This window comes from Babylonia areolata, chromosome 22 (assembly GCF_041734735.1).
Source record: "Babylonia areolata isolate BAREFJ2019XMU chromosome 22, ASM4173473v1, whole genome shotgun sequence".
Taxonomy (NCBI): domain Eukaryota; kingdom Metazoa; phylum Mollusca; class Gastropoda; order Neogastropoda; family Buccinidae; genus Babylonia; species Babylonia areolata.
Genome location: NC_134897.1, coordinates 1,139,894 through 1,167,702, shown reverse-complemented (window position 1 = coordinate 1,167,702; position 27,809 = coordinate 1,139,894). Strand labels below are relative to the sequence as shown.

Here is a 27,809-nt window from a genome sequence, read left to right as displayed (position 1 = left end):
CACTCAGAACAATGACTGACTCCAATGACTGATTCATTCAGAACAATGACTGACTCCAATGACTGATTCAATCAGACAATGACGGACTCCAATGACTGATTCATCAGAACAATAACGGACTCCAATGACTGATTCATTCAGAGTCAATGACCGACTCCAATGACTGATTCATTCAGAGCAATGACCGACTCCAATGACTGATTCATTCAGAGCAATGACTGACTCCAATGACTGATTCATTCAGAGCAATGACTGACTCCAATGACTGTTTCATTCAGAACAATGACGGACTCCAATGACTGATTCATTCAGAACAATGACGGACTCCAATGACTGATTCATTCAGAACAATGACGGACTCCAATGACTGATTCATTCAGAACAATGACTGACTCCAATGACTGATTCATTCAGAACAATGACGGACTCCAATGACTGATTCATTCAGAACAATGACGGACTCCAATGACTGATTCATTCAGACAATGACGGACTCCAATGACTGATTCATTCAGAACACAGGACTGACTCCAATCACTGATTCATTCAGAACAATGACCGACTCCAATGACTGATTCATTCAGAACAATGACGGACTCCAATCACTGATTCATTCAGAACAATGACTGACTCCAATGACTGATTCATTCAGAACAATGACTCCAATGACTGATTCACTCAGAACAATGACGGACTCCAATGACTGATTCATTCAGAACACAGACTGACTCCAATGACTGATTCATTCAGAACAATGACTGACTCCAATGACTGATTCACTCAGAACAATGACTGACTCCAATGACTGATTCATTCAGAACAATGACTGACTCCAATGACTGATTCATTCAGAACAATGACTGACTCCAATGACTGATTCACTCAGAACAATGACTCCAATGACTGACTCACTCAGAACAATGACTCCAATGACTGATTCACTCAGAACAATGACGGACTCCAATGACTGATTCATTCAGAACAATGACTCCAATGACTGATTCATTCAGAACAATGAATGACTCCAATGACTGATTCACTCAGAACAATGACTCCAATGACTGATTCACTCAGAACAATGACTCCAATGACTGATTCACTCAGAACAATGACTGACTCCAATGACTGATTCACTCAGAACAATGACTGACTCCAATGACTGATTCACTCAGAACAATGACGGACCCCAATGACTGATTCATTCAGAACAATGACTGACTACAATGACTGATTCACTCAGAACAATGACTCCAATGACTGATTCACTCAGAACAATGACTCCAATGACTGATTCACTCAGAACAATGACTGACTCCAATGACAGATTCATTCAGAACAATGACTGACTTCAGAGGACTGATTCATTCAGAACAATGACTGATTCAGAGGACTGATTCATTCAGAACAAAGACTGACTCCAATGACAGATTCATTCAGAACAATGACTGACTCCAATGACTGATTCATTCAGAACAATGACTGACTCCAATGACTGATTCATTCAGAACAATGACTGACTCCAATGACTGATTCATTCAGAACAATGACTGACTCCAATGACTGATTCATTCAGAACAATGGCTGACTCCAATGACTGATTCATTCAGAACAATGACTGACTCCAATGACTGATTCATTCAGAACAATGACTGACTCCAATGACTGATTCATTCAGACAATGACTGATCATTCAGAACAATGACGGACTCCAATGACTGATTCATTCAGAACAATGACGGACTCCAATGACTGATTCATTCAGAACAATGACTGACTCCAATGACTGATTCATTCAGAACAATGACTGACTCCAATGACTGATTCATTCAGAACAATGACTGACTCCAATGACTGATTCATTCAGAACAAAGACTGACTCCAATGACCGATTCACTCAGAACAATGACTGACTCACAATGACTGACTCCAATGACTGATTCATTCAGAACAATGACTCCAATGACTGATTCACTCAGAACAATGACTGACTCCAATGACTGATTCATTCAGAACAATGACTCCAATGACTGATTCACTCAGAACAATGACGGACTCCAATGACTGATTCACTCAGAACAATGACGGACTCCAATGACAGCCTCAGAGGACTGTAATACTCCATCATTCGGGCCAGCACAACTGTCTCACCCTCAGCAGCTGATAGACGTTGATGTCGAAGAGGGAGGTATCGGCATCAGGAGGCAGCAGCGCTGACAGCAGCTTGGGGAACCTCTGCAGACCTGAGCGTAGGAGGGGTACGTCCACTCTGTACTGGGAGTCCTCCGTCTGCTGAAACAACACACCACCCTGTACACATCTTGTCATCGTGTTAAAAACAACAGCACACCACCCTGTACACATCTTGTTATCGTGCTAAAAACAACACACCACCCTGTACACATCTTGTCATCGTGTTAAAAACAACAGCACACCACCCTGTACACATCTTGTTATCGTGTTAAAAACAACACCACACCACCCTGTACACATCTTGTCATCGTGTTAAAAACAACACCACACCACCCTGTACACATCTTGTCATCGTGTTAAAAACAACAGCACACCACCCTGTACACATATCGTCATCATGTTAAAAACAACAAACCACCCTGTACACATCTTGTCATTGTGTTAAAAACAACAACACACCACCCTGTACACATTTTGTCATCGTGTTAAAAAGAACAACACACCACCTTGTACACATCTTGTCATCGTGTTAAAATCAACAACACACCACCGTGTACACATCTTGTCATCGTGTTAAAAACAACACACCACCCTCTACACATATTGTCAATGTGTTAAAAACAACACACCACCCTGTACACATTTTGTCATCGTGTTAAAAACAACAACACACCACCCTGTACACATCTTGTCATCGTGTTAAAAACAAATCACCCTGTACACATCTTGTCATCGTGTTAAAAACAACAACACACCACCCTCTACACATATTGTCATCGTGTTAAAAACAACAACACACCACCCTCTACACATACTGTCATCAGGTTAAAAACAGCAAACCACCCTGTACACATCTTGTCATTGTGTTAAAAACAACAACACACCACCCTGTACACATCTTGTCATCGTGTTAAAAACAACAACACACCACCCTGTACACATCTTGTCATCATGTTAAAAACAACAACACACCACCCTGTACACATATTGTCATCATGTTAAAAACAACACACCACCCTCTACACATATTGTAATGTTAAAAACAACAACACACCACCCTCTACACATATTGTCATCATGTTAAAAACAACAAACCACCCTGTACACATCTTGTCATCATGTTAAAAACAACACACACCACCCTGTACACACATTGTCATCATGTTAAAAACAACACACCACACTGTACACATACTGTCATCATGTTAAAAACAACACACACCACCCTGTACACACATTGTCATCATGTTAAAAACAACACACACCACCCTGTACACATACTGTCATCACAAACACACCTGTGTGCAGCAGTGACATCAATCACAAACACACCTGTGTGCAGCAGTGACATCCATCACAAACACACCTGTGTGCAGCAGTGACATCCATCACAAACACACCTGTGTGCAGCAGTGACATCCATCACATACACACCTGTGTGCAGCAGTGACATCCATCACAAACACACCTGTGTGCAGCAGTGACATCCATCACAAACACACCTGTGTGCAGCAGTGACATCCATCACAAACACACCTGTGTGCGGCAGTGACATCCATCACAAACACACCTGTGTGCAGCAGTGACATCCATCACAAACACACCTGTGTGCAGCAGTGACATCCATCACAAACACACTGTGTGCAGCAATGACATCCATCACAAACACACCTGTGTGCAGCAGTGACATCCATCACAAACACACCTGTGTGCGGCAGTGACATCCATCACAAACACACCTGTGTGCAGCAGTGACATCCATCACAAACACACCTGTGTGCAGCAGTGACATCCATCACAAACACACCTGTGTGCAGCAGTGACATCCATCACATACACACCTGTGTACAGCAGTGACATAAATCGCAAACACACCTGTGTGACATCCATCACAAACACACCTGTGTGCAGCAGTGACATCCATCACAAACACACCTGTGTGACATCCATCACAAACACACCTGTGTGCAGCAGTGACATCCATCACAAACACACCTGTGTGACATCAATCACAAACACACCTGTGTGCAGCAGTGACATCCATCACAAACACACCTGTGTGCAGCAGTGACATCAATCACAAACACACCTGTGTGCAGCAGTGACATCCATCACAAACACACCTGTGTGACATCAATCACAAACACACCTGTGTGCAGCAGTGACATCAATCACAAACACACCTGTGTGCAGCAGTGACATCCATCACAAACACACCTGTGTGACATCAATCACAAACACACCTGTGTGCAGCAGTGACATCCATCACAAACACACCTGTGTGCAGCAGTGACATCCATCACAAACACACCTGTGTGCAGCAGTGACATCCATCACAAACACACCTGTGTGCAGCAGTGACATCCATCACAAACACACCTGTGTGCAGCAGCGACATCCATCACAAACACACCTGCGTGACATCCATCACAAACACACCTGTATGCAGCAGTGACATCCATCACAAACACACCTGTGTGCAGCAGTGACATCCATCACAAACACACCTGTGTGCAGCAGTGACATCAATCACAAACACACCTGTGTGCAGCAGTGACATCCATCACAAACACACCTGTGTGAGGAAGTGACATTCACCTGTGTGAGGGAGCAGGTGTGTGGCAGGTAGGCCAGCATGGCCACGGCCGTGGTCACATGACCCTGGGCCAGCAGACGTGCCAGACTCCAGTCATCTGGCGGCCAAAGAACCCCTGCCATGCTGAGGCCGCCCGCACACATGGCGCTGATGCCTGAAACAGGGACACACACTGTACACCTGGTGCTTGGATTTATGTAAACATATGGGCATGTGTGTACATGCACGCACATATATATACTGACACACACACACACCACACACACATGCATGTGCACACACACACAGAGGCACACAAACACACACACACACACCACATACACTTATGTGTGTGCTCTCATGCACACAAACACACACACACAGAGTACAGAATACAGAATACTTCATTAACGCAACAAGAGAAATTCATATGTGGTGTAAAACAGAAAAAAACAACAGAAGAAAATCACAGTCATTCAACATGTATATAGATAAACCATATTATTAAGATGTAAACCTAGGACAAACCATCATTACAATCAATAATCACAGTAGACAACAACAACAGAATATCCTTAAAAAGTAATTCAGAGTAAATCATACATACATTATCACAGCCGTACACACATACAGTAATAATCACAGTGAAAGGATAAACATAACAGTATACTAAAAGTTGACATGGACATGCAACAGCAGTGTGCAGTTCATAGAACTTTGAGTTAAGCTGTCATATTCCACACACATGCACTCTGGCATTCATTTTCAGTCATACATCTATCAATTACTGTTATTTAATAGCTGGATTGACACTGGAATAAAGCTACATTTGGTTCTGTTTGTTTGAAATTTTGGAACACAGAAACGTTTGCCTGAAGGTAGGAGTTGATAATTATTTGTCAGAGTATGGCCGTTGTCGCTTGAAATGCATGTGGCTTTCTGTCGAACTCTGACATTGCACAAATTACACATACTGACCTGTCTCACACCCACAACCTTACTGCACACATTCACAATCTTGTTCAGCATATTCTTACTCTTCCCAATGAGACCTCCATATAAGAGAAAATGTTAAAACAGATTCTATAAAGCATCCATAAAATCCTTCAAGTACTTTTGAATTAGTTCTGATGTTTAGGAGTTTCTGTAGACAATAAATGCGAGACTGGCACTTTCTGTTGATAAAATTTGTATTAGAAGTAAAATTCAGCTTATGGTCAAGAATAGTCCCTAGGTATTTGTATCCATGCGCTCTTTCAACCTTTATATCATTAATAAAGGTCAGGGACTGGGGAGGCCTTTTTTTTCTTAAATCAATTATCATTTCTTTTGTTTTCTGGACATTAACATCTAAGAAGTTTTCTTTGAGCCAGGAGGACATTTTTTTTTTAGCTTGCTCAAAATAAATAGCATCAGAATCTGAAAGATCTAGGGCTGAGTCATCAGAATACTTGATTATAGGAGTTGTGGCTGAGCCAATGCAGTCATCTGTATAGAGTGTGAAAAGAACAGGTGACAAGACTGTATCCTGAGGGGCACCAGTGGAAGTTGTTTTCACAGCAGACACAGCTTGTCCAGAATGGACAGACTGAGTTCTCTGAACAAAAAAAACTATTTATCCATAAGATGAGGTTGGCACTGATGTTAAATGACAGAAGCTTACGGAGTTACGTACCATGAGATGTGGCTGACTGGTGTTAAATGCTGATGAAAAGTCAATGAATAAAATACGAACACACACACACACACACACACACATGTGCGCACATGCGCACACATGCACATGCACATATGCATGCATGCATGCACACATGCACATGCGCACACACAAACACACACATGTGCGCACACGTGCACACACACACACACACACACACACACACACTTACTGTGAGGCAGGCTGACAGCAGAGTGCAGGCAGATGAAAGGTTTGAACCAGGCAACGTCCTTAGCACATGGCAGGTCCGCTAGGCCCTCCACGTCCACACTGACACACCAACAACACACCGTGTCACACACACTTCTTATGTGCACACCAACAACACACTGTGTCGTAAACACTACTGATCTCCACACCAACCCACTGTGTCACACACACTGCTGATGTACACACCAACAACACACTGTGTTACACTTGCTGCTGATGTACACAACAACAGCACACTGTGTCACACACACTGCTGACGTACACACCAAGAACACACTATGTCACACACTGTTGACATACACAACAACAGCACACTATGTCACACACACTGCTGATGTACACACCAACAACACACTTCACCTACTGTGCCACCTGGCCTACCACACCACACCACACACTGTCCACCTGACCTACCACACCACATCACACACTGTCCACCTGACCTACCACACCACACCACACACTGTCCACCTGACCTACCACACCACACCACACACTGTCCACCTGACCTACCACACCACACCACACACTCTGTCCACCTGACCTACCACACCACACACTGTCCACCTGACCTACCACACCACACCACACACTGTCCACCTGACCTACCACACCACACCACACACTGTCCACCTGACCTACCACACCACACCACACACTCTGTCCACCTGACCTACCACACCACACCACACACTGTCCACCTGACCTACCACACCACACCACACACTGTCCACCTGACCTACCACACCACACCACACACTGTCCACCTGACCTACCACACCACACACTGTCCACCTGACCTACCACACCACACCACACACTGTCCACCTGACCTACCACACCACACACTGTCCACCTGACCTACCACACCACACACTGTCCACCTGACCTACCACACCACACCACACACTGTCCACCTGACCTACCACACCACACACTGTCCATCTGACCTACCACACCACACACTGTCCATCTGACCTACCACACCACACCACACACTGTCCACCTGACCTACCACACCACACCACACACTGTCCACCTGACCTACCACACCACACCACACCACACACTGTCCACCTGACCTACCACACCACAGACTGTCCACCTGACCTACCACACCACACACTGTCCACCTGACCTACCACACCACACCACACCACACACTGTCCACCTGACCTACCACACCACACACTGTCCACCTGACCTACCACACCACACACTGTCCACCTGACCTACCACACCACACACTGTCCACCTGACCTACCACACCACACAGTCCACCTGACCTACCACACCACACACTGTCCACTGACCTACCACACCACACAGTCCACCTGACCTACCACACCACACACTGTCCACTGACCTACCACACCACACACTGTCCACTGACCTACCACACCACTGTCCACCTGACCTACCACACCACACTGTCCACCTGACCTACCACACCACACACTGTCCACTGACCTACCACACCACACTGTCCACTGACCTACCACACCACACTGTCCACCTGACCTACCACACCACACACTGTCCACTGACCTACCACACCACTGTCCACCTGACCTACCACACCACACTGTCCACCTGACCTACCACACCACACCACACACTGTCCACCTGACCTACCACACCACACACTGTCCACCTGACCTACCACACCACACCACACACTGTCCACCTGACCTACCACACCACACCACACCCTGTCCACCTGACCTACCACACCACACCACACACTGTCCACTGACCTACCACACCACACTGTCCACCTGACCTACCACACCACACACCACACACTGTCCACCTGACCTACCACACCACACCACACACTGTCCACCTGACCTACCACACCACACACCACACCACACACTGTCCACCTGACCTACCACACCACACACTGTCCACCTGACCTACCACACCACACCACACACTGTCCACCTGACCTACCACACCACACCACACACTGTCCACCTGAACTACCACACCACACCACACCACACCACACCACACACTGTCCACCTGACCTACCAATGCAGGGTGCAGTATATCCAGAGGGGCAGCACCAGACCGTAGCGGGCACAGTAGGCAGCAAACCGGCGGTGGAACTGACCCATGACCTTGGGGGCGTAGCCCTGGAGGGGGTGTGGGGTGTGAAGCAGGCCTGTGGTCAGCCACACCTCGTCTTCAGGGCACGATGCCAGACTGTGCAGCATCTCCCACCGGTAGACCCTCTTCCTGCAGTGCACAGTGCATGTACTTGTTATCGTTATTGACACCTGTAGCGTTGAGCACACACCTGTAGTGTTCTAAACGCACCTGTTGTTATCTGCACTTGATGTGTCACCTGTGTGTCCTACACACACCTTTATAACATGGTACACCCTGTACATTTTATATCCACACCTGCTGTCTGCTACACACTTGTTACCGCCTATACACATCTACCATCTTCAACACACACCTGTCGTCTTCAACACACACCTGCTGTCTTCTACACACACCTGTCAGCTTCAACACACACCTGTTGTCTTCAACACACACCTGTCACCTTCAACACACACCTGTTGTCTTCACCACACACCTGTCCTCTTCAACACACACCTGCTGTCTTCACCACACACCTGTTGTCTTCAAGACACACCTGTCATCTTCAACACATACCTGTTGTCTTCACCACACGCCTGCTGTCTTCACTACACATGTCATCTTCACCACACACCTGTTGTCTTCAACACACACCTGTTGTCTTCAACACACACCTGTCATCTTCTACACACCTGTCATCTTCTACACACCTGTCATCTTCAACACACACCTGTTGTCTTCACCACACACCTGTCATCTTCTACACACCTGTCATCTTCAACACACACCTGTCATCTTCAACACACACCTGTTGTCTTTAACACACACCTGTTGTCTTCACCACACACCTGTTGTCTTCACCACACACATGTCATCTTCATCACACACCTGTTGTCTTTAACACACACCTGTTGTCTTCACCACACACCTGTCCTCTTCAACACACACCTGTCCTCTTCAACACACACCTGTCCTCTTCAACACACACCTGTTGTCTTCACCACACACCTGTTGTCTTCACCACACACCTGTTGTCTTCACCACACACCTGTTGTCTTCAACACACACCTGTCCTCTTCAACACACACCTGTTGTCTTCACCACACACCTGTTGTCTTCAACACACACCTGTCCTCTTCATCACACACCTGTTGTCTTTAACACACACCTGTTGTCTTCACCACACACCTGTTGTCTTCATCACACACCTGTTGTCTTCACCACACACCTGTCCTCTTCATCACACACCTGTTGTCTTCACCACACACCTGTCCTCTTCAACACACACCTGTTGTCTTCAATACACACCTGTCATATTCAACACACACCTGTTGTCTTCAACACACACCTGTCATCTTCAACACACACCTGTTGTCTTTGACACACACCTGTTCAGGCTGTTGTCTTCGACACACACCTGTCATCTTCACCACACACCTGTCGTCTTCACCACACACCTGCTGTCTTCACCACACACCTGTTGTCTTCACTACACACCTGTCATCTTCAACACACACCTGTCATCTTCTACACACACATGTTGTCTTCAACACACACCTGTCATCTTCAACATACACCTGTTGTCTTTAACACACACCTGTTGCCTTGACCACTCACCTGTCATCTTCAACACACACCTGTTGTCTTTAACACACACCTGTTGCCTTGACCACTCACCTGTCTTCTTCAACACACACCTGTCATCTTCAACACACCTGTCCTCTTCACCACACACCTGTCATCTTCAACACACACCTGTCATCTTCAACACACACCTGTTGTCGTATACACACACCTGTTGCCTTCAACACACCCCTGTCATCTTCAACACACATCTGTTGTCTTCAACACATCTACTGCCTCATACACACACCTGTTGTCTTCAACACACACCTGATGACTTTAGTGCTGTACCTCAACAAGTGTTTTAATCTGATGACTTTAGTGCTGTTACCTCAGCAGGTGTTTTAATCTGATGACTTTAGTGCTGTACCTCAGCAGGTGTGTCTTGACCATGTGCTGCACAAAGGCGGAGGTCAGTGACAGGTCCCGCAGGTAATCTTCCAACAGCCTTCCCAGCATGCCCCTCTCCCGAGCCATGGCCGCCTCAAGAGCATTGATGGCGCGTCGGGGTTCGTTCCTCAACAGCCAGTAGCGCCACAACAGGCGAGGGTTGAAGGTGCTCTCTTCCACAGAGTCTGTGTGAATTATTCCACGTCATTTCAATGTCTGTGTGAATTATTTCACATCATTTCAATGTGTATGAATTATTTCACGTCATTTCAATGTCTGTATGAATTATTTCACATCATTTCAATGTCTGTGTGAATTATTTCACGTCATTTCAATGTCTGTATGAATTATTTCACGTCATTTCAATGTCTGTGTGAATAAAGTCAAGTCCTGTCAGTGAATCATTCATATCTCTGTGTCTACCACTATTTGCCAGGTCTCTCCCACAACACCCTCCCGTCCTCAGTATCACTCCATCCAACATCACTGTCTGTCTCACCACACCCACCCTCCCTCCCTATCACTCCATCCAACATCACTGTCTGTCTCACCACACCCACCCTCCCTCACTATCACTCCATCCAACATCACTGTCTGTCTCACCACACCCACCCTCCCTATCACTCCATCCAACATCACTGTCTGTCTCACCACACCCACCCTCCCTATCACTCCATCCAACATCACTGTCTGTCTCACCACACCCACCCTTCCTCAGTATCACTCCATCCAACATCACTGTCTGTCTCACCACACCCACCCTCCCTCCCTATCACTCCATCCAACATCACTGTCTCACCACACCCTCCCTCCCTCACTATCACTCCATCCAACATCACTGTCTGTCTCACCACACCCACCCTCCCTCCCTATCACTCCATCCAACATCACTGTCTGTCTCACCACACCCACCCTCCCTCCCTATCACTCCATCCAACATCACTGTCTCACCACACCCACCCTCCCTCAGTATCACTCCATCCAACATCACTGTCTGTCTCACCACACCCTCCCTCCCTCCCTATCACTCCATCCAACATCACTGTCTGTCTCACCACACCCACCCTCCCTCACTATCACTCCATCCAACATCACTGTCTGTCTCACCACACCACCCTCCCTCCCTATCACTCCATCCAACATCACTGTCTGTCTCACCACACCCACCCTCCCTCCCTATCACTCCATCCAACATCACTGTCTGTCTCACCACACCCTCCCTCCCTCCCTCCCTATCACTCCATCCAACATCACTGTCTGTCTCACCACACCCACCCTCCCTCCCTATCACTCCATCCAACATCACTGTCTCACCACACCCACCCTCCCTCCCTATCACTCCATCCAACATCACTGTCTGTCTCACCACACCCTCCCTCCCTATCACTCCATCCAACATCACTGTCTGTCTCACCACACCCTCCCTCCCTCCCTATCACTCCATCCAACATCACTGTCTGTCTCACCACACCCTCCCTCCCTCCCTATCACTCCATCCAACATCACTGTCTGTCTCACCACACCCTCCCTCCCTCACTATCACTCCATCCAACATCACTGTCTCACCACACCCTCCCTCCCTCACTATCACTCCATCCAACATCACTGTCTGTCTCACCACACCCACCCTTCCTCAGTATCACTCCATCCAGCAGCACGGCTTGCCTCGTCTCCTCCTCCATCTGTCTCAGCCAGTGCAGTGTGGTCACACAGTAAGGGCCGGCGTCGCTGGATGGGGTGGTGGTGGTGGTGGTGGGGGTGGGGAGATCCCTGGCTTCAGAGGCCACCTGGGTTTGTACTGACCTCACCTGGCCGGCCAGTGGACTGTCCGCCCACCACTTCAACCTGCAGGTCAGCACACACACACACACACACACACACACACCTGTCTCTTTACACTGACCATACTTCACCCTGTAGGTCAAGACATACACCTGTCTGTTTACACTAACCACCACTTCAACCTGCACACACACACACACACACAAATACACACACACACACACACAAAGACACACACACACACAAATACACACACACACACACAAAGACACACACACACACACACACACACACCTGTCTGTTCACACAATGCTGAGTATCTCACTGGCCCTCCACAGTTATACACTTCTTTTCATCCATCCATCCATCCATCCATCTCTCTCTCTCTCTCTCTGTATCCACAACACAGCACAGTACAATACAACACAGCACAGTACAACACAGTGCAACACAGTACAGCACAGTACACAGTGGAGTGTTGGCCTAGAGGTAATGCATCCGCCTAGGAAGCGACAAAATCTGAGCGCGCTGGTTTGAATCACGGCTCAACCGCTGATATTTTCTCCCCCTCCACTAGACCTTGAGTGGTGGTCTGGACGCTAGTCATTCGGATGAGACGATAAACCAAGGTCCCTTGTGCAGCACGCACTTAGCACACGTAAAAGAACCCACGGCAACAAAAGGGTTGTTCCTAGCAAAATTTTGTAGAAAAATCCATAGGAATTAGAAATAAAACTGCACACAGGAAAAATACAAAAAAATGGGTGGCGCTGTAGTGTAGCAACGAGCTCTCCCTGGGGAGAGCAGCCCGAATTTCACAGAGAAATCTGTTGTGATAAAAAGAAATACAAAATACAAATACACTGACCTGCCATGTTAGTGCAGGCAGAGAGAGAGGCAGGAGGCAGGGTAGGCCCTGTACAGGGACTGGAGGAAGTGAACCACACTACACCACAGCACAGCACAGTACAGTACAGCACAGCACAGCACAGCACAGTACAGCACAGCACAGCACAGTACAGCACAGCACAGCACAGCACAGCACAATACAGCACAACAAAGTACAGCACAGTACAGTACAACAAAGTGCAGCACAGTACAACACAGTACAGCACAGCACAGTACAGTACAGCACAGTACAGTACAGCACAGTACAACACAATACAGTACAGCACAGCACAGTACAACACAGTGCAACACAGTACAGCACACTACAGCACAGCACACTACAGCACAGCACAGTACAGCACAGTACAACACAATACAGTACAGCACAGCACAGTACAACACAGTGCAACACAGTACAGCACACTACAGCACAGCACAGTACAACACAGTACAGCACAGCACAGCACAGCACCGCACAGTACAGCACAATACAGCACAACAAAGTACAGCACAGCACAGCACAGTACAGCATAGTACAGTACAACAAAGTACAGCACAGTACAACACAATACAGTACAGCACAGTACAACACAGTGCAGCACACTACAGCACAGCACAATACAGCACAGCACAGCACAACAGTACAGCACAGCACAGCACAACAGTACAGCACAGCACAGCACAACAGTACAGCACAGCACAGCACAACAGTACAGCACAGCACAGCACAACAATACAGCACAGCACAGCACAACAGTACAGCACAGCACAGCACAGCACAGCACAGTACACTGACCTGCCATGTGAGTGCAGGCAGAGAGAGAGGCAGGAGGCAGGGTAGGCCCTGTACAGGGACTGGAGGAAGTGAACCACACTACAGCACAGCACAGCACAGCACAGTACAGCACAGCACAGCACAGCACAGCACAGTACAGCACAGCACAATAGAGTACAGTACAGCACAGCACAGCACAGCACAGCACAGCACAATACAGCACAACAAAGTACAGCACAGTACAGCACAGTACAACACAGTACAGCACACTACAGCACAGCACAGCACAGTACAGCACAGTACAACACAGTACAGCACAGTACAGCACAGTACAACACAATACAGTACAGCACAGCACAGTACAACAAAGTACAGCACAGTACAACACAATACAGTACAGTACAGCACAATACAGCGCAGCGCAGCACAGCACCGCACAGTACAGCACAGCACAGCACAGCACCGCACCGCACAGCACCGCACAGTACAGCACAGCACAGTACAGCACCGCACAGCACAGCACAATACAGCACAGTACAGCACAGTACAGCACAGTACAACAAAGTACAGCACAGTACACTGACCTGCCATGTTAGTGCAGGCAGAGAGAGAGGCAGGAGGCAGGGTAGGCCCTGTAGAGGGACTGGAGGAAGTGAGCCACACTACACCACAGCACAGCACAGCACAGCACAGCACAGCACAACACAGCACAGCACAGCACAGCACAGCACAACACAGCACAGCACAGCACACTACAGCACAGCACAGCACACTACAGCACAGCACAGCACAGCACAGTACAGCACAGCACAGCACAGCACCGCACAGCACAGCACAGCACACTACAGCACAGCACAGCACACTACAGCACAGCACAGCACAACACAGTACAGCACAGCACAGCACCGCAAAGTACAGCACAGCACAGCACAGCACAGCACAGCACAGCACAGCACAGCACAGTACACTGACCTGCCATGTGAGTGCAGGCAGAGAGAGAGGCAGGAGGCAGGGTAGGCCCTGTACAGGGACTGGAGGAAGTGAACCACACTACAGCACAGCACAGCACAACACAGTACAGCACAACACAGTACAGCACAACACAGTACAGTACAGCACAACAAAGTACAGCACAACACAGCACAACAAAGTACAGCACAGTACAGCACAACAAAGTACAGCACAGCACAGTACAGTACAGCACAGTACAACACAATACAGTACAGCACAGCACAGCACAACACAGTGCAACACAGTACAGCACACTACAGCACAGCACAGTACAGCACAGTACAACAAAGTACAGCACACTACAGCACAGCACAGTACAACAAAGTACAGCACAGTACAACACAATACAGTACAGCACAGTACAGCACAATACAGCACAACAAAGTACAGCACAGCACAGCATAGTACAGTACAACAAAGTACAGCACAGTACAACACAATACAGTACAGCACAGTAAAACACAGTGCAACACAGTACAGCACACTACAGCACAGCACACTACAGCACAGTACACTGACCTGCCATGTTAGTGCAGGCAGAGAGAGAGGCAGGAGGCAGGGTAGGCCCTGTACAGGGACTGGAGGAAGTGAACCACACTACACCACAGCACAACACAGTACAGCACAGCACAGCACAGCACAACAAAGTACAGCACAGTACAGCACAGCACAGTACAGCACAGCACAGCACAGTACAACACAGTACAGCACAGTACAACACAGTACAGCACAGTACAGCACAATACAGCACAACAAAGTACAGCACAGTACAGCACAGCACAGCACAATACAGCACAACAAAGTACAGCACAGTACAGCACAGTACAGTACAGCACAGTACAGCACAGCACAGTACAGTACAGCACAACAAAGTACAGCACAGTAAAACACAATACAGCACAGCACAGCACAGCACAGCACAGCACAGCAAAGTACAGCACAGCACAGTACAGCATAGTACAGTACAACAAAGTACAGCACAGTACAGCACAGCACAGCACAATACAGCACAACAAAGTACAGCACAGCACAGTACAGCATAGTACAGTACAACAAAGTACAGCACAGTACAACACAACACAGTACAGCACAATACAGCACAACAAAGTACAGCACAGCACAGTACAGCATAGTACAGTACAACAAAGTACAGCACAGTACAGCACAGCACAGCACAATACAGCACAACAAAGTACAGCACAGCACAGTACAGCATAGTACAGTACAACAAAGTACAGCACAGTACAACACAACACAGTACAGCACAATACAGCACAACAAAGTACAGCACAGCACAGCATAGTACAGTACAACAAAGTACAGCACAGTACAACACAATACAGTACAGCACAGTAAAACACAGTGCAACACAGTACAGCACACTACAGCACAGCACAGTACAGCACAGCACAGCACAGTACACTGACCTGCCATGTGAGTGCAGGCAGAGAGAGAGAGGCGGGAGGCAGGGTAGGCCCTGTACAGGGACTGGAGGAAGTGAGCCACACTACAGCACAGCACAGCACAGCACAACACAGTACAGCACAGCACAGTACAGCACAGCACAGCACAATACAGCACAACAAAGTACAGCACAGTACAGCACAGTACAACACAGTACAGCACAGCACCACAGTACAGCACAGCACAGCACAGCACAGCACAGCACACTACAGCACAGCACAGCACAACACAGTACAGTACAGTACAGCACAACACAGTACAGCACAGCACAGCACAGCACAGCACAGCACAGCACAGCACAGCACAGCACAGCACCACAGCACAGCACAGCACAGCACAGCACAGCACAGCACAGCACAGCACACTACAGCACAGCACAGCACAACAAAGTACAGCACAGCACAGCACAGCACAGTACAGCACAGCACAGCACAGCACAGCACAGCACAGCACAGTACACTGACCTGCCATGCGAGTGCAGGCAGAGAGAGAGGCGGGAGGCAGGGTAGGCCCTGTACAGGGACTGCAGGAAGTGAACCAGGGCCAGGTCCGGGCCCGACAGGGAGCACACCGAGGTCAGCTGGTGCACCATGAAGAGCTGCAGCTGCCGGCCAGGGCTGAACTGAACCAGCTTCCACACTGTGCTGCTCACCTCCAGTCCCTGGACACCAGGCACGTCAGGTGTGTGTGGTGTGGTGTGGTGTGGTGTTTTGTGGTGTGGTGTGGTGTGCGTGGTGTGGTGCATGTTGGATTTGTGTGATGTGGTGTGGTGTGGGTGGTGTGGTGTGGTGTGGTGTGTGTTGAATTTGTGTGGTGTGGTGTGGTGTATGTTGAATTTGTGTGGTGTGGTGTGGTGTATGTTGAATTTGTGTGGTGTGGTGTGGTGTGGTGTGGTGTATGTTGGATTGGTGTGGTGTGGTGTGGTGTGGTGTATGTTGGATTTGTGTGGTGTGGTGTGGTGTGGTGTATGTTGGATTTGTGTGGTGTGGTGATGTGTGGTGTGTGTGGTGTGCTGGTGTGTGATGTGATGTGGTGTGGTGTGGTGGTGTGTGGTGTGGTGATGTGTGGTGTGTGTGGTGTGCTGGTGCATGATGTGGTGTGGTGTGGTGGTGTGTGGTGCGGTGTGGTGGTGTGGTGGTGTGGTGTGGAATGGTATGGTGTGGTGTGGTGTGGTGTGGAGTGGTGTGGTGTGGTGTGGTGTGGTGTGGTGTGGAATGGTATGGTGTGGTGTGGTGTGGAGTGGTGTGGTGTGGAATGGTATGGTGTGGTGTGGTGTGGAGTGGTGTGGTGGTGGTGTATGTTGGATAAGTGTGGTGTGGTGTGGTGTGGGTTTGTGTGGCAGTGTGGTGTGGTGTGGTGTGGTGTGGTGTTATATTGTATTACTTTCTTGTCATTACATATTTCCCTCTATGAAACATCATTTACACAGACAGACAGACAGAAACACACCCAGCCACCCACCCACCCCCAACACACACACCACACCCACCCACTTCCCCACCCCTACACCCCCCCACACACACACACCCACATGACACCCACCCCCCACTCTTCCACACACACACACACACACACATACAAACACACAAACACACACACACACACACACACACACACACACACACACACATACACACACACCCACACACACACACATACACACACATACACATACACACACACACACATACACACACACCCACACCCACACCCACACACCCACACACATACACCCACACACCCACACACACCCATCCCCCCACTCTCCCCCCCACACACACACCCATCCCCCCACTCTCCCCCCCCCACACACACCCATCCCCCCACTCTCCCCCACCCCACTCTCCCCCACACACACACACCACCACCCACCAGACAGCTGATGATGGACTGGGCAGCAGGGAGGTCATGTTTCTGCAGGTGGCGCCAGGCTGCCTGCAACCCCACCCTCACCACCCGCCCCCACTGGCCCCCAACCCTCTCCCCCTCGGCCAGAACACGGCTCTGCAGGCTGGGAAGGTCGTTGGCGCCACACGCCTCCTCCACCGCCTCCTGTCAGCATCAGCATCAGCATCATGAGCAGCATCATCATTACCATCATTACCATTACCATTACCACCACCCACAGTAGCAGCAGCAGCAGCAGCATCATCAGCATCGTCATCGTCGTCGTCATCGTCGTCCGTCGTCGTCGTCGTCGTCGTCATCATCATCATCAGCAGCATCAGCACCACCACCACAGTCATCACAGTCATCATCATCATCATCATCAGCAGCAGCAGCAGCAGCAGCAACAGCAGCATCTTCTTCTTCTTCTTCTTCTTCTTCTTCTTCTCCTTCATCATCATCATCATCATCATCACCCTAGCACACCATGACCAACAGACACTCAGCATCATCACCATTGACAACAGTGTCAACACGTATCAATATCACAAGACATGCATGGCACTTCTCATCCACAGTTCACCAGCCATCATAGTTCTACGCCCTGTTTTGGCAAGGCGTCCCTGGGAAAAGCCCCCACGTGTGAGAGAGTACCTGATTTCACTTGGGAAAGGCACTCTATTCCTTCACTTCACCCAGGTGTGAGAGAGTACCTGATTTCACTTGGGAAAGGCACTCTATTCCTTCACTTCACCCAGGTGTGACTGAGTACCTGATTTCACTTGGGAAAGGCACTCTATTCCTTCACTTCACCCAGGTGTGACTGAGTACCTGATTTCATTTGGGAAAGGCACTCTATTCCTTCACTTCACCCAGGTGTGACTGAGTACCTGATTTCATTTGGGAAAGGCACTCTATTCCTTTGCTTCACCCAGGTGTGACAGAGTACCTGATTTCACTTGGGAAAGGCATTCTATTCCTTCACTTCACCCAGGTGTGACTGAGTACCTGATTTCATTTGGGAAAGGCACTCTATTCCTTCACTTCACTCAGGTGTGAGACAGTACCTGATTTCACTTGGGAAAGGCACCCTATTCCTTCACTTCACCCAGGTGTGAGAGAGTACCTGATTTCACTTGGGAAAGGCACTATTCCTTCACTTCACCCAGGTGTGAGAGAGTACCTGATTTCACTTAGGAAAGGCACTCTATTCCTTCACTTCACCCAGGTGTGAGACAGTACCTGATTTCACTTGGAAAAGGCACTCTATTCCTTCACTTCACCCAGGTGTGAGAGAGTACCTGATTTCACTTGGAAAAGGCACTCTATTCCTTCACTTCACCCAGGTGTGAGACAGTACCTGATTTCACTTGGGAAAGGCACTCTATTCCTTCACTTCACCCAGGTGTGAGAGAGTACCTGATTTCACTTGGGAAAGGCACTCTATTCCTTCACTTCACCCAGGTGTGAGAGAGAGTACCTGATTTCACTTGGGAAAGGCACTCTATTACCACACTTCACCCAGGTGTGAGACAGTACCTGATTTCACTTGGGAAAGGCACTCTATTCCTTCACTTCACCCAGGTGTGAGAGAGAGTACCTGATTTCAGTGTCAATCAACTCAACTCAGTGTACAGGTCAGTGTCAATCAACTCAACTATCATCATCCACACCTGAAATATCATTGTCAGTCACCTCAGTGTACAGGTCAGTGTACAGGTCAGTGTCAATCACCTCAGTGTACAGGTCAGTGTACAGGTCAGTGTCAATCACCTCAGTGTACAGGTCAGTGTCAATCACATCAGTGTACAGCTCAGTGTACAGGTCAGTGTACAGGTCAGTGCACAGGTCAATGTCAATCACCTCAGTGTACAGGTCAGTGTACAGGTCAGTGTCAATCACCTCAGTGTACAGGTCAGTGTACAGGTCAGTGTCAATCACCTCAGTGTACAGGTCAGTGCACAGGTCAGTGTACAGGTCAGTGTCAATCACCTCAGTGTACAGGTCAGTGTACAGGTCAGTGTCAATCACCTCAGTGTACAGGTCAGTGTCAATCACCTCAGTGTACAGGTCAGTGTACAGGTCAGTGTCAATCACCTCAGTGTACAGGTCAGTGTCAATCACCTCAGTGTACAGGTCAGTGTCAATCACCTCAGTGTACAGGTCAGTGTACAGGTCAGTGTCAATCACCTCAGTGTACAGGTCAGTGTACAGGTCAGTGTCAATCACCTCAGTGTACAGGTCAGTGTACAGGTCAGTGTCAATCACCTTAGTGTACAGGTCAGTGTCAATCACCTCAGTGTACAGGTCAGTGTACAGGTCAGTGCACAGGTCAGTGTCAATCACCTCAGTGTACAGGTCAGTGTACAGGTCAGTGCACAGGTCAGTGTCAATCACCTCAGTGTACAGGTCAGTGTACAGGTCAGTGTCAATCACCTCAGTGTACAGGTCAGTGTACAGGTCAGTGTCAATCACCTCAGTGTACAGGTCAGTGTACAGGTCAGTGTCAATCACCTCAGTGTACAGGTCAGTGTCAATCACCTCAGTGTACAGGTCAGTGTACAGGTCAGTGTCAATCACCTCAGTGTACAGGTCAGTGTCAATCACCTCAGTGTACAGGTCAGTGTACAGGTCAGTGTCAATCACCTTAGTGTACAGGTCAGTGTACAGGTCAGTGTCAATCACCTTAGTGTACAGGACAGTGTACAGGTCAGTGTCGATCACCTCAGTGTACAGGTCAGTGTCAATCACCTTAGTGTACAGGTCAGTGTACAGGTCAGTGTACAAGTCAGTGCACAGGTCAGTGTACGGGTCAGTGTACAGGTCAGTGTCAATCACCTCAGTGTACAGGTCCGTGGTGTCGCCATCCACTCCGTCCTCTCTGACCACGTCCGGCGACTCTCTCTCACAGGGCTGAGAGGTCAGAGGTCGAGTGGACGCAGCTGGCTGTGACTGTTTCTGCCGGCACTGCTCGGCCATCATGGCGTCCCTCAGCTGACCAATGTATCCCATCAGCACCTGCAACACAGCGCCATCTGTGGAGACACAGCAGAGAGCGATGCATGGCGATACAACACCTTTGTGGAGTGCTAGCTTTTTAGTTTTTTTTCTTTTCTGCTCTTTTTTTGAAATTTCTTTTTGATTGGAACTTCCTGATGGCACATGCTTTTTTAACTCTTTCATCACCATGTTTCTGTGTGAAAAGCGCTCCCCGGCGCCAGATGATTTACATGATGCTCTCACTCTCAGTCACGGGCTTCCGTTCATGTTATACAATATTCACTTCAAACTGGGTCAGGGGGCAAAAGGTATGTATCGTTCTACTGGCAGGAAACTGGGTCAGGGGGCAAAGGGTATTTATTGTTCTACTGGCAGGAAACTGGGTCAGTGGGTAAAGGGTATTTACTGTTCTACTGGCAGGAAACTGGGTCAGGGGGCAAAGGGTATTTATTGTTCTACTGGCAGGAACTGAGGAAACTGGGTCAGGGGGCAAAGGGTATTTACTGTTCTACTGGCAGGAAACTGGGTCAGGGGGCAAAGGGTATTTATTGTTCTACTGGCAGGAAACTGGATGCAGCTGTCAAACTTTCAGATACCGACTCAACTCACCTATGGTGGTGCACTTTCCAGTCAACTTAGGTCACCTGTGGCTGTGAAAGAGTTAATTAACAGTGTGTGGGGCAATACTTTCTCTTTGTTATGGGGTTGGAGCATGCGTTACAAAAGAAATTTAAAAAAATATAAAATAAAATAAAAGTCAATCTATTTCAACCATCACTGCCCCTACCCGCCCCCTCCTATTAAAGTTTCAGTTTCAGTTTCAGTTTCAGTAGCTCAAGGAGGCGTCATTGCGTTCGGACAAATCCATATACGCTACACCACATCTGCCAAGCAGATGCCTGACCAGCAGCGTAGCCCAACGCGCTTAGTCAGGCCTTGAGAAAAAAGAAAAAAAAGAAAAAAAGGTGAATAAATAATAGATAAGCTTACACAAATGAATAAATAAATAAATAAATAATAACTATAATGTAAAAAGATAAATAAATAAATAAGATAACAATGATGATAAATAAGCAAATAGATGTAAAACATGAAGACACACATTCACATATACACCCACACATGCATAACAGATATGCTATTAAAAAATAAACACAACAAAAAAACAGAACATTAATCTCTTGGCTGCTGCTGGCAAGTATGATCGTCAGTGAAGGGCTGTCACCTCATTGAGATCAGACACAGCTTACAGGTCAGGATGTCAGTGAAGGGCTGTCACCTCACTGAGGTAAGACAGAGCTTACAGGTCAGGATGTCAGTGAAGGGCTGTCACCTCACTGAGATAAGACACAGCTTACAGGTCAGGATGTCAGTGAAGAGATGTCACCTCACTGAGACCAGACAGAGCTTACAGGTCAGGATGTCAGTGAAGGGCTGTCACCTCACTGAGATCAGACAGAGCTTACAGGTCAGGATGTCAGTGAAGGGCTGTCACCTCACTGAGATCAGACACAGCTTACAGGTCAGGATGTCAGTGAAGGGCTGTCACCTCACTGAGGTAAGACAGAGCTTACAGGTCAGGATGTCAGTGAAGGGCTGTCACCTCACTGAGATAAGACAGCTTACATGTCAGGATGTCAGTGAAGGGCTGTCACCTCACTGAGATCAGACAGAGCTTACAGGTCAGGATGTCAGTGAAGGGCTGTCACCTCACTGAGATAAGTCAGAGCTTACAAGTCAGGATGTCAGTGAAGGGCTGTCACCTCACTGAGATGTCAGAGCTTACATCACAGGTCAGGATGTCAGTGAAGGGCTGTCACATCACTGAGATCAGACACAGCTTACATCACAGGTCAGGATGCCAGTGAAGGGCTGTCACATTACTGAGATAAGACACAGCTTACATGTCAGGATGTCAGTGAAGGGCTGTCACCTCACTGAGATCAGACACAGCTTACAGGTCAGGATGTCAGTGAAGGGCTGTCACCTCACTGAGATCAGACACAGCTTACATCACAGGTCAGGATGTCAGTGAAGGGCTGTCACCTCACTGAGATCAGACAGAGCTTACATCACAGGTCAGGATGTCAGTGAAGGGCTGTCACCTCACTGAGATCAGACAGAGCTTACATCACAGGTCAGGATGTCAGTGAAGGGCTGTAACATCACTGAGATCAGACAGAGCTTACACCACAGGTCAGGATGTCAGTGAAGGGCTGTCACCTCACTGAGATCAGACACAGCTTACATCACAGGTCAGGATGTCAGTGAAGGGCTGTCACCTCACTGAGATAAGACACAGCTTACAGGTCAGGATGTCAGTGAAGGGCTGTCACATCACTGAGATCAGACACAGCTTACATCACAGGTCAGGATGTCAGTGAAGGGCTGTCACCTCACTGAGATCAGACAGAGCTTACATCACAGGTCAGGATGTCAGTGAAGGGCTGTCACCTCACTGAGATCAGACAGAGCTTACATCACAGGTCAGGATGTCAGTGAAGGGCTGTCACCTCACTGAGATCAGACAGAGCTTACAGGTCAGGATGTCAGTGAAGGACTGTCACCTCACTGAGATCAGAGCTTACACCACAGGTCAGGATGTCAGTGAAGGGCTGTCAGCCAAAGACCCCACTGACAAGCACACAGGAACTGGGGACCGTCCGTGTCACTCTGACCTCGCTTCACCCAGGTTCTGCCGTCAGGTGGTGACAATCACACAGCACAACAACCCAAGGGAGACAAGCAAGAACACAGGCCAAGGGAGACAAGGACACAGGCCAAGGGAGACAAGTACACGGGCCAAGGGAGACAAGGACATAGGCCAAAGGAGACAAGCAAGGACACAGGCCAAGGGAGACAAGGACACAGGCCAAGGGAGACAAGCAAGGACACAGGCCAAGGGAGACAAGGACACAGGCCAAGGGAGACAAGGACACAGGCCAAGGGAGACAAGCAAGGACACAGGCCAAGGGAGACAAGGACACAGGCCAAGGGAGACAAGGACACAGGCCAAGGGAGACAAGCAAGGACACAGGCCAAGGGTGACAAGGACACAGGCCAAGGGTGACAAGGACACAGGCCAAGGGAGACAAGGACACAGGCCAAGGGAGTCAAGGACAGGCCAAGGGAGTCAAGGACACAGGCCAAGGGAGACAAGCAAGGACACAGGCCAAGGGAGACAAGGACACAGGCCAAGGGAGACAAGGACACAGGCCAAGGGAGACAAGCAAGGACACAGGCCAAGGGAGACAAGGACACAGGCCAAGGGAGACAAGCAAGGCAGGCCAAGGGAGACAAGCAAGGACACAGGCCAAGGGAGACAAGCAAGGACACAGGCCAAGGGAGACAAGGACACAGGCCAAGGGAGACAAGCAAGGACACAGGCCAAGGGAGACAAGGACACGGGCCAAGGGAGACAAGGACACGGGCCAAGGGAGACAAGGACACAGACCAAGGGAGACAAGGACACAGGCCAAGGGAGACAAGGACACAGGCCAAGGGAGACAAGGACACAGACCAAGGGAGACAAGGACACAGGCCAAGGGAGACAAGGACACAGACCAAGGGAGACAAGGACACAGACCAAGGGAGACAAGCAAGAACACAGGCCAAGGGAGACAAGGACACAGGCCAAGGGAGACAAGGACACAGGCCAAGGGAGACAAGGACACAGACCAAGGGAGTCAAGGACACAGGCCAAGGGAGACAAGCAAGGACACAGGCCAAGGGAGACAAGGACACGGGCCAAGGGAGACAAGCAAGGACACAGGCCAAGGGAGACAAGGACACAGGCCAAGGGAGACAAGCAAGGACACAGGCCAAGGGAGACAAGGACACAAAGCCAAGGGAGTCAAGGACACAGGCCAAGGGAGACAAGGACACAGGCCAAGGGAGACAAGGACACAGGCCAAGGGAGACAAGGACACAGGCCAAGGGAGACAAGGACACAGGCCAAGGGAGACAAGGACACAGGCCAAGGGAGACAAGGACACAGGCCAAGGGAGACAAGGACACAGGCCAAGGGAGACAAGGACACAAGCCAAATGCCTGAAGCCCCTTCATGTGAAAATGCACACAGAAGATCAAATACGCATGTTAAAGATCCTGTAATCCATGTCAGTGTTCAGTGGGTCAGGGAAACAAGAACACACCCAGCATGCACACCCCCTGAAAACAGAGTATGACTGCCTACATGGCCTGGTATATAAAATAAAATAAAAAATGGTCATGCACATACAATATTATATGTCTGTACGAATATATGTATGTGTGACTGAAACCTGATTGAATGACACAGGAAATGAATGATGAGCATCTAAATGACAGCTGTGACTCAGCTCTACCCAGGTTGCCAGCCTGCTGCGCAGATGACCCCAAGCTGGCAAAGCCCTTCGAGCTTGGTCTCTGATTGAGGATAGGCACTATATAAGTATCCATATCATCATCATCAAGGCAGACAAGCAAGGACACGAGCAAAGGGAGACAAGAAGCAGACCTGCATGGCGGAGTCCAGGTCATCTCTCTCAGCACGCGGAGTGCCGGGCCCTGTCAGCTGGCCTCGCCGCATGGCGCCATCCTTCAGCAGGTCGTGCACAAACTCCAGCGTCTGGCCCAACAGGCGACAGCGGAACTCCCGGGGGGGCGACAGGTCGGCAAGGTCACCCCTGATGACCTTGAGGAACAGCTCCAGCGCCGGCAGTAACTGGGTCATGGTGGACAGGTGTGCTCCATCACTCCATGCTGGGGACAGGTGGGGGGAGCCAGCCTCCACTGACCGACCAGAAAACACTGCAGACAACACAGAACACAGTCTGCCATCATGAAGAATCAAAAATAGTCCGTCATCATGAAGACTGTTGGCTGGTTAAGCGATACTGAATGCAAGCTTTACTGACCATACTGCTGACTGTTGAAGCTACTGAATGCAAGCTTTACTGAACATACTGCTGACTGTTGAAGCTACTGAATGCAAGCATTACTGACCATAGTGCTGACTGTTGAAGCTACTGAATGCAAGCTGCACTGACCATACTGCTGATTGTTGAAGCTACTGAATGCAAGCTTTACTGACCATACTGCTGACTGTTGAAGCTACTGAATGCAAGCTTTACCGACCATACTGCTGACTGTTGAAGCTACTGAATGCAAGCTTTACTGAACATACTGCTGACTGTTGAAGCTACTGAATGCAAGCTTTACCGACCATACTGCTGACTGTTGAAGCTACTGAATGCAAGCTTTACTGAACATACTGCTGACTGTTTAAGCTACTGAATGCAAGCTTTACTGACCATACTGCTGACTGTTGAAGCTACTGAATGAAAGCTTTACTGACCATACTGCTGACTGTTGAAGCTACTGAATGCAAGCATTACTGACCATAGTGCTGACTGTTGAAGCTACTGCATGCAAGCTTTACTGACCATAGTGCTGACTGTTGAAGCTACTGAATGCAAGCTTTACTGACCATACTGCTGACTGTTGAAGCTACTGAATGCAAGCTTTACTGACCATACTGCTGACTGTTGAAGCTACTGAATGAAAGCTTTACTGACCATACTGCTGACTGTTGAAGCTACTGAATGCAAGCTTCACTGACCATACTGCTGACTGTTGAAGCTACTGAATGCAAGCTTTACTGACCATATTGCTGATTGTTGAAGCTACTGAATGCAAGCTTTACTGACCATGCTGCTGATTGTTGAAGCTACTGAATGAAAGCTTTACTGAACATACTGCTGACTGTTGAAGCTACTGAATGCAAGCTTTACTGACCATACTGCTGTTTGGACTGCATTGTTTTGCATAACATTGTATTATTGTTTGACACAACAGAATTCTTTGAGTGAAATAAAAATTTTGGATGCTGGCTTGGGTATGTTTTGGTGGTTGTTTTTTGTCAGTTTTTTTCCTGCCTGCAAGTGTAACTATTTTAATTGTCATGCTGCTTACACCTAAAGAATACAATTATTGGAATATTTACTGGCCATGCTCTTAGTGTCGAAGAACACGGCTAAAGAATACAATTACTGGAATATCTGCTGGCCATGCTCTTAGTGTTGAAGAACACAGCTCAAGAATACAATTACTGAAATATCTACTGGCCATGCTCTTTGTGTTGAAGAACACAACTAATGAATGCAGAATGAACTGACCATGATGTTCACTGTCCACAAAGCAATAACTACAGTATCTGCTGA

At 48.5% G+C, this 27,809-nt stretch overlaps 1 protein-coding gene across 1 annotated transcript in view; it reads right to left on the bottom strand.

The window, feature by feature from the left end:
• LOC143297480 (spatacsin-like) overlaps positions 1 to 27,809 on the bottom strand; it is a 109,920-nt gene that overhangs the window by 68,472 nt on the left and 13,639 nt on the right. The window contains exons 7-16 of the mRNA XM_076609879.1: positions 26,105 to 26,397; positions 21,445 to 21,624; positions 18,592 to 18,771; positions 17,184 to 17,380; positions 12,427 to 12,644; positions 10,780 to 10,984; positions 8,730 to 8,936; positions 6,655 to 6,752; positions 4,789 to 4,940; positions 2,149 to 2,289 (exon numbers count right to left, since the gene is read on the bottom strand). Coding sequence (XP_076465994.1) covers positions 2,149 to 2,289; positions 4,789 to 4,940; positions 6,655 to 6,752; positions 8,730 to 8,936; positions 10,780 to 10,984; positions 12,427 to 12,644; positions 17,184 to 17,380; positions 18,592 to 18,771; positions 21,445 to 21,624; positions 26,105 to 26,397 — 1,871 coding nt within the window. The remainder of the gene's footprint in view (positions 1 to 2,148; positions 2,290 to 4,788; positions 4,941 to 6,654; positions 6,753 to 8,729; positions 8,937 to 10,779; positions 10,985 to 12,426; positions 12,645 to 17,183; positions 17,381 to 18,591; positions 18,772 to 21,444; positions 21,625 to 26,104; positions 26,398 to 27,809) is intronic.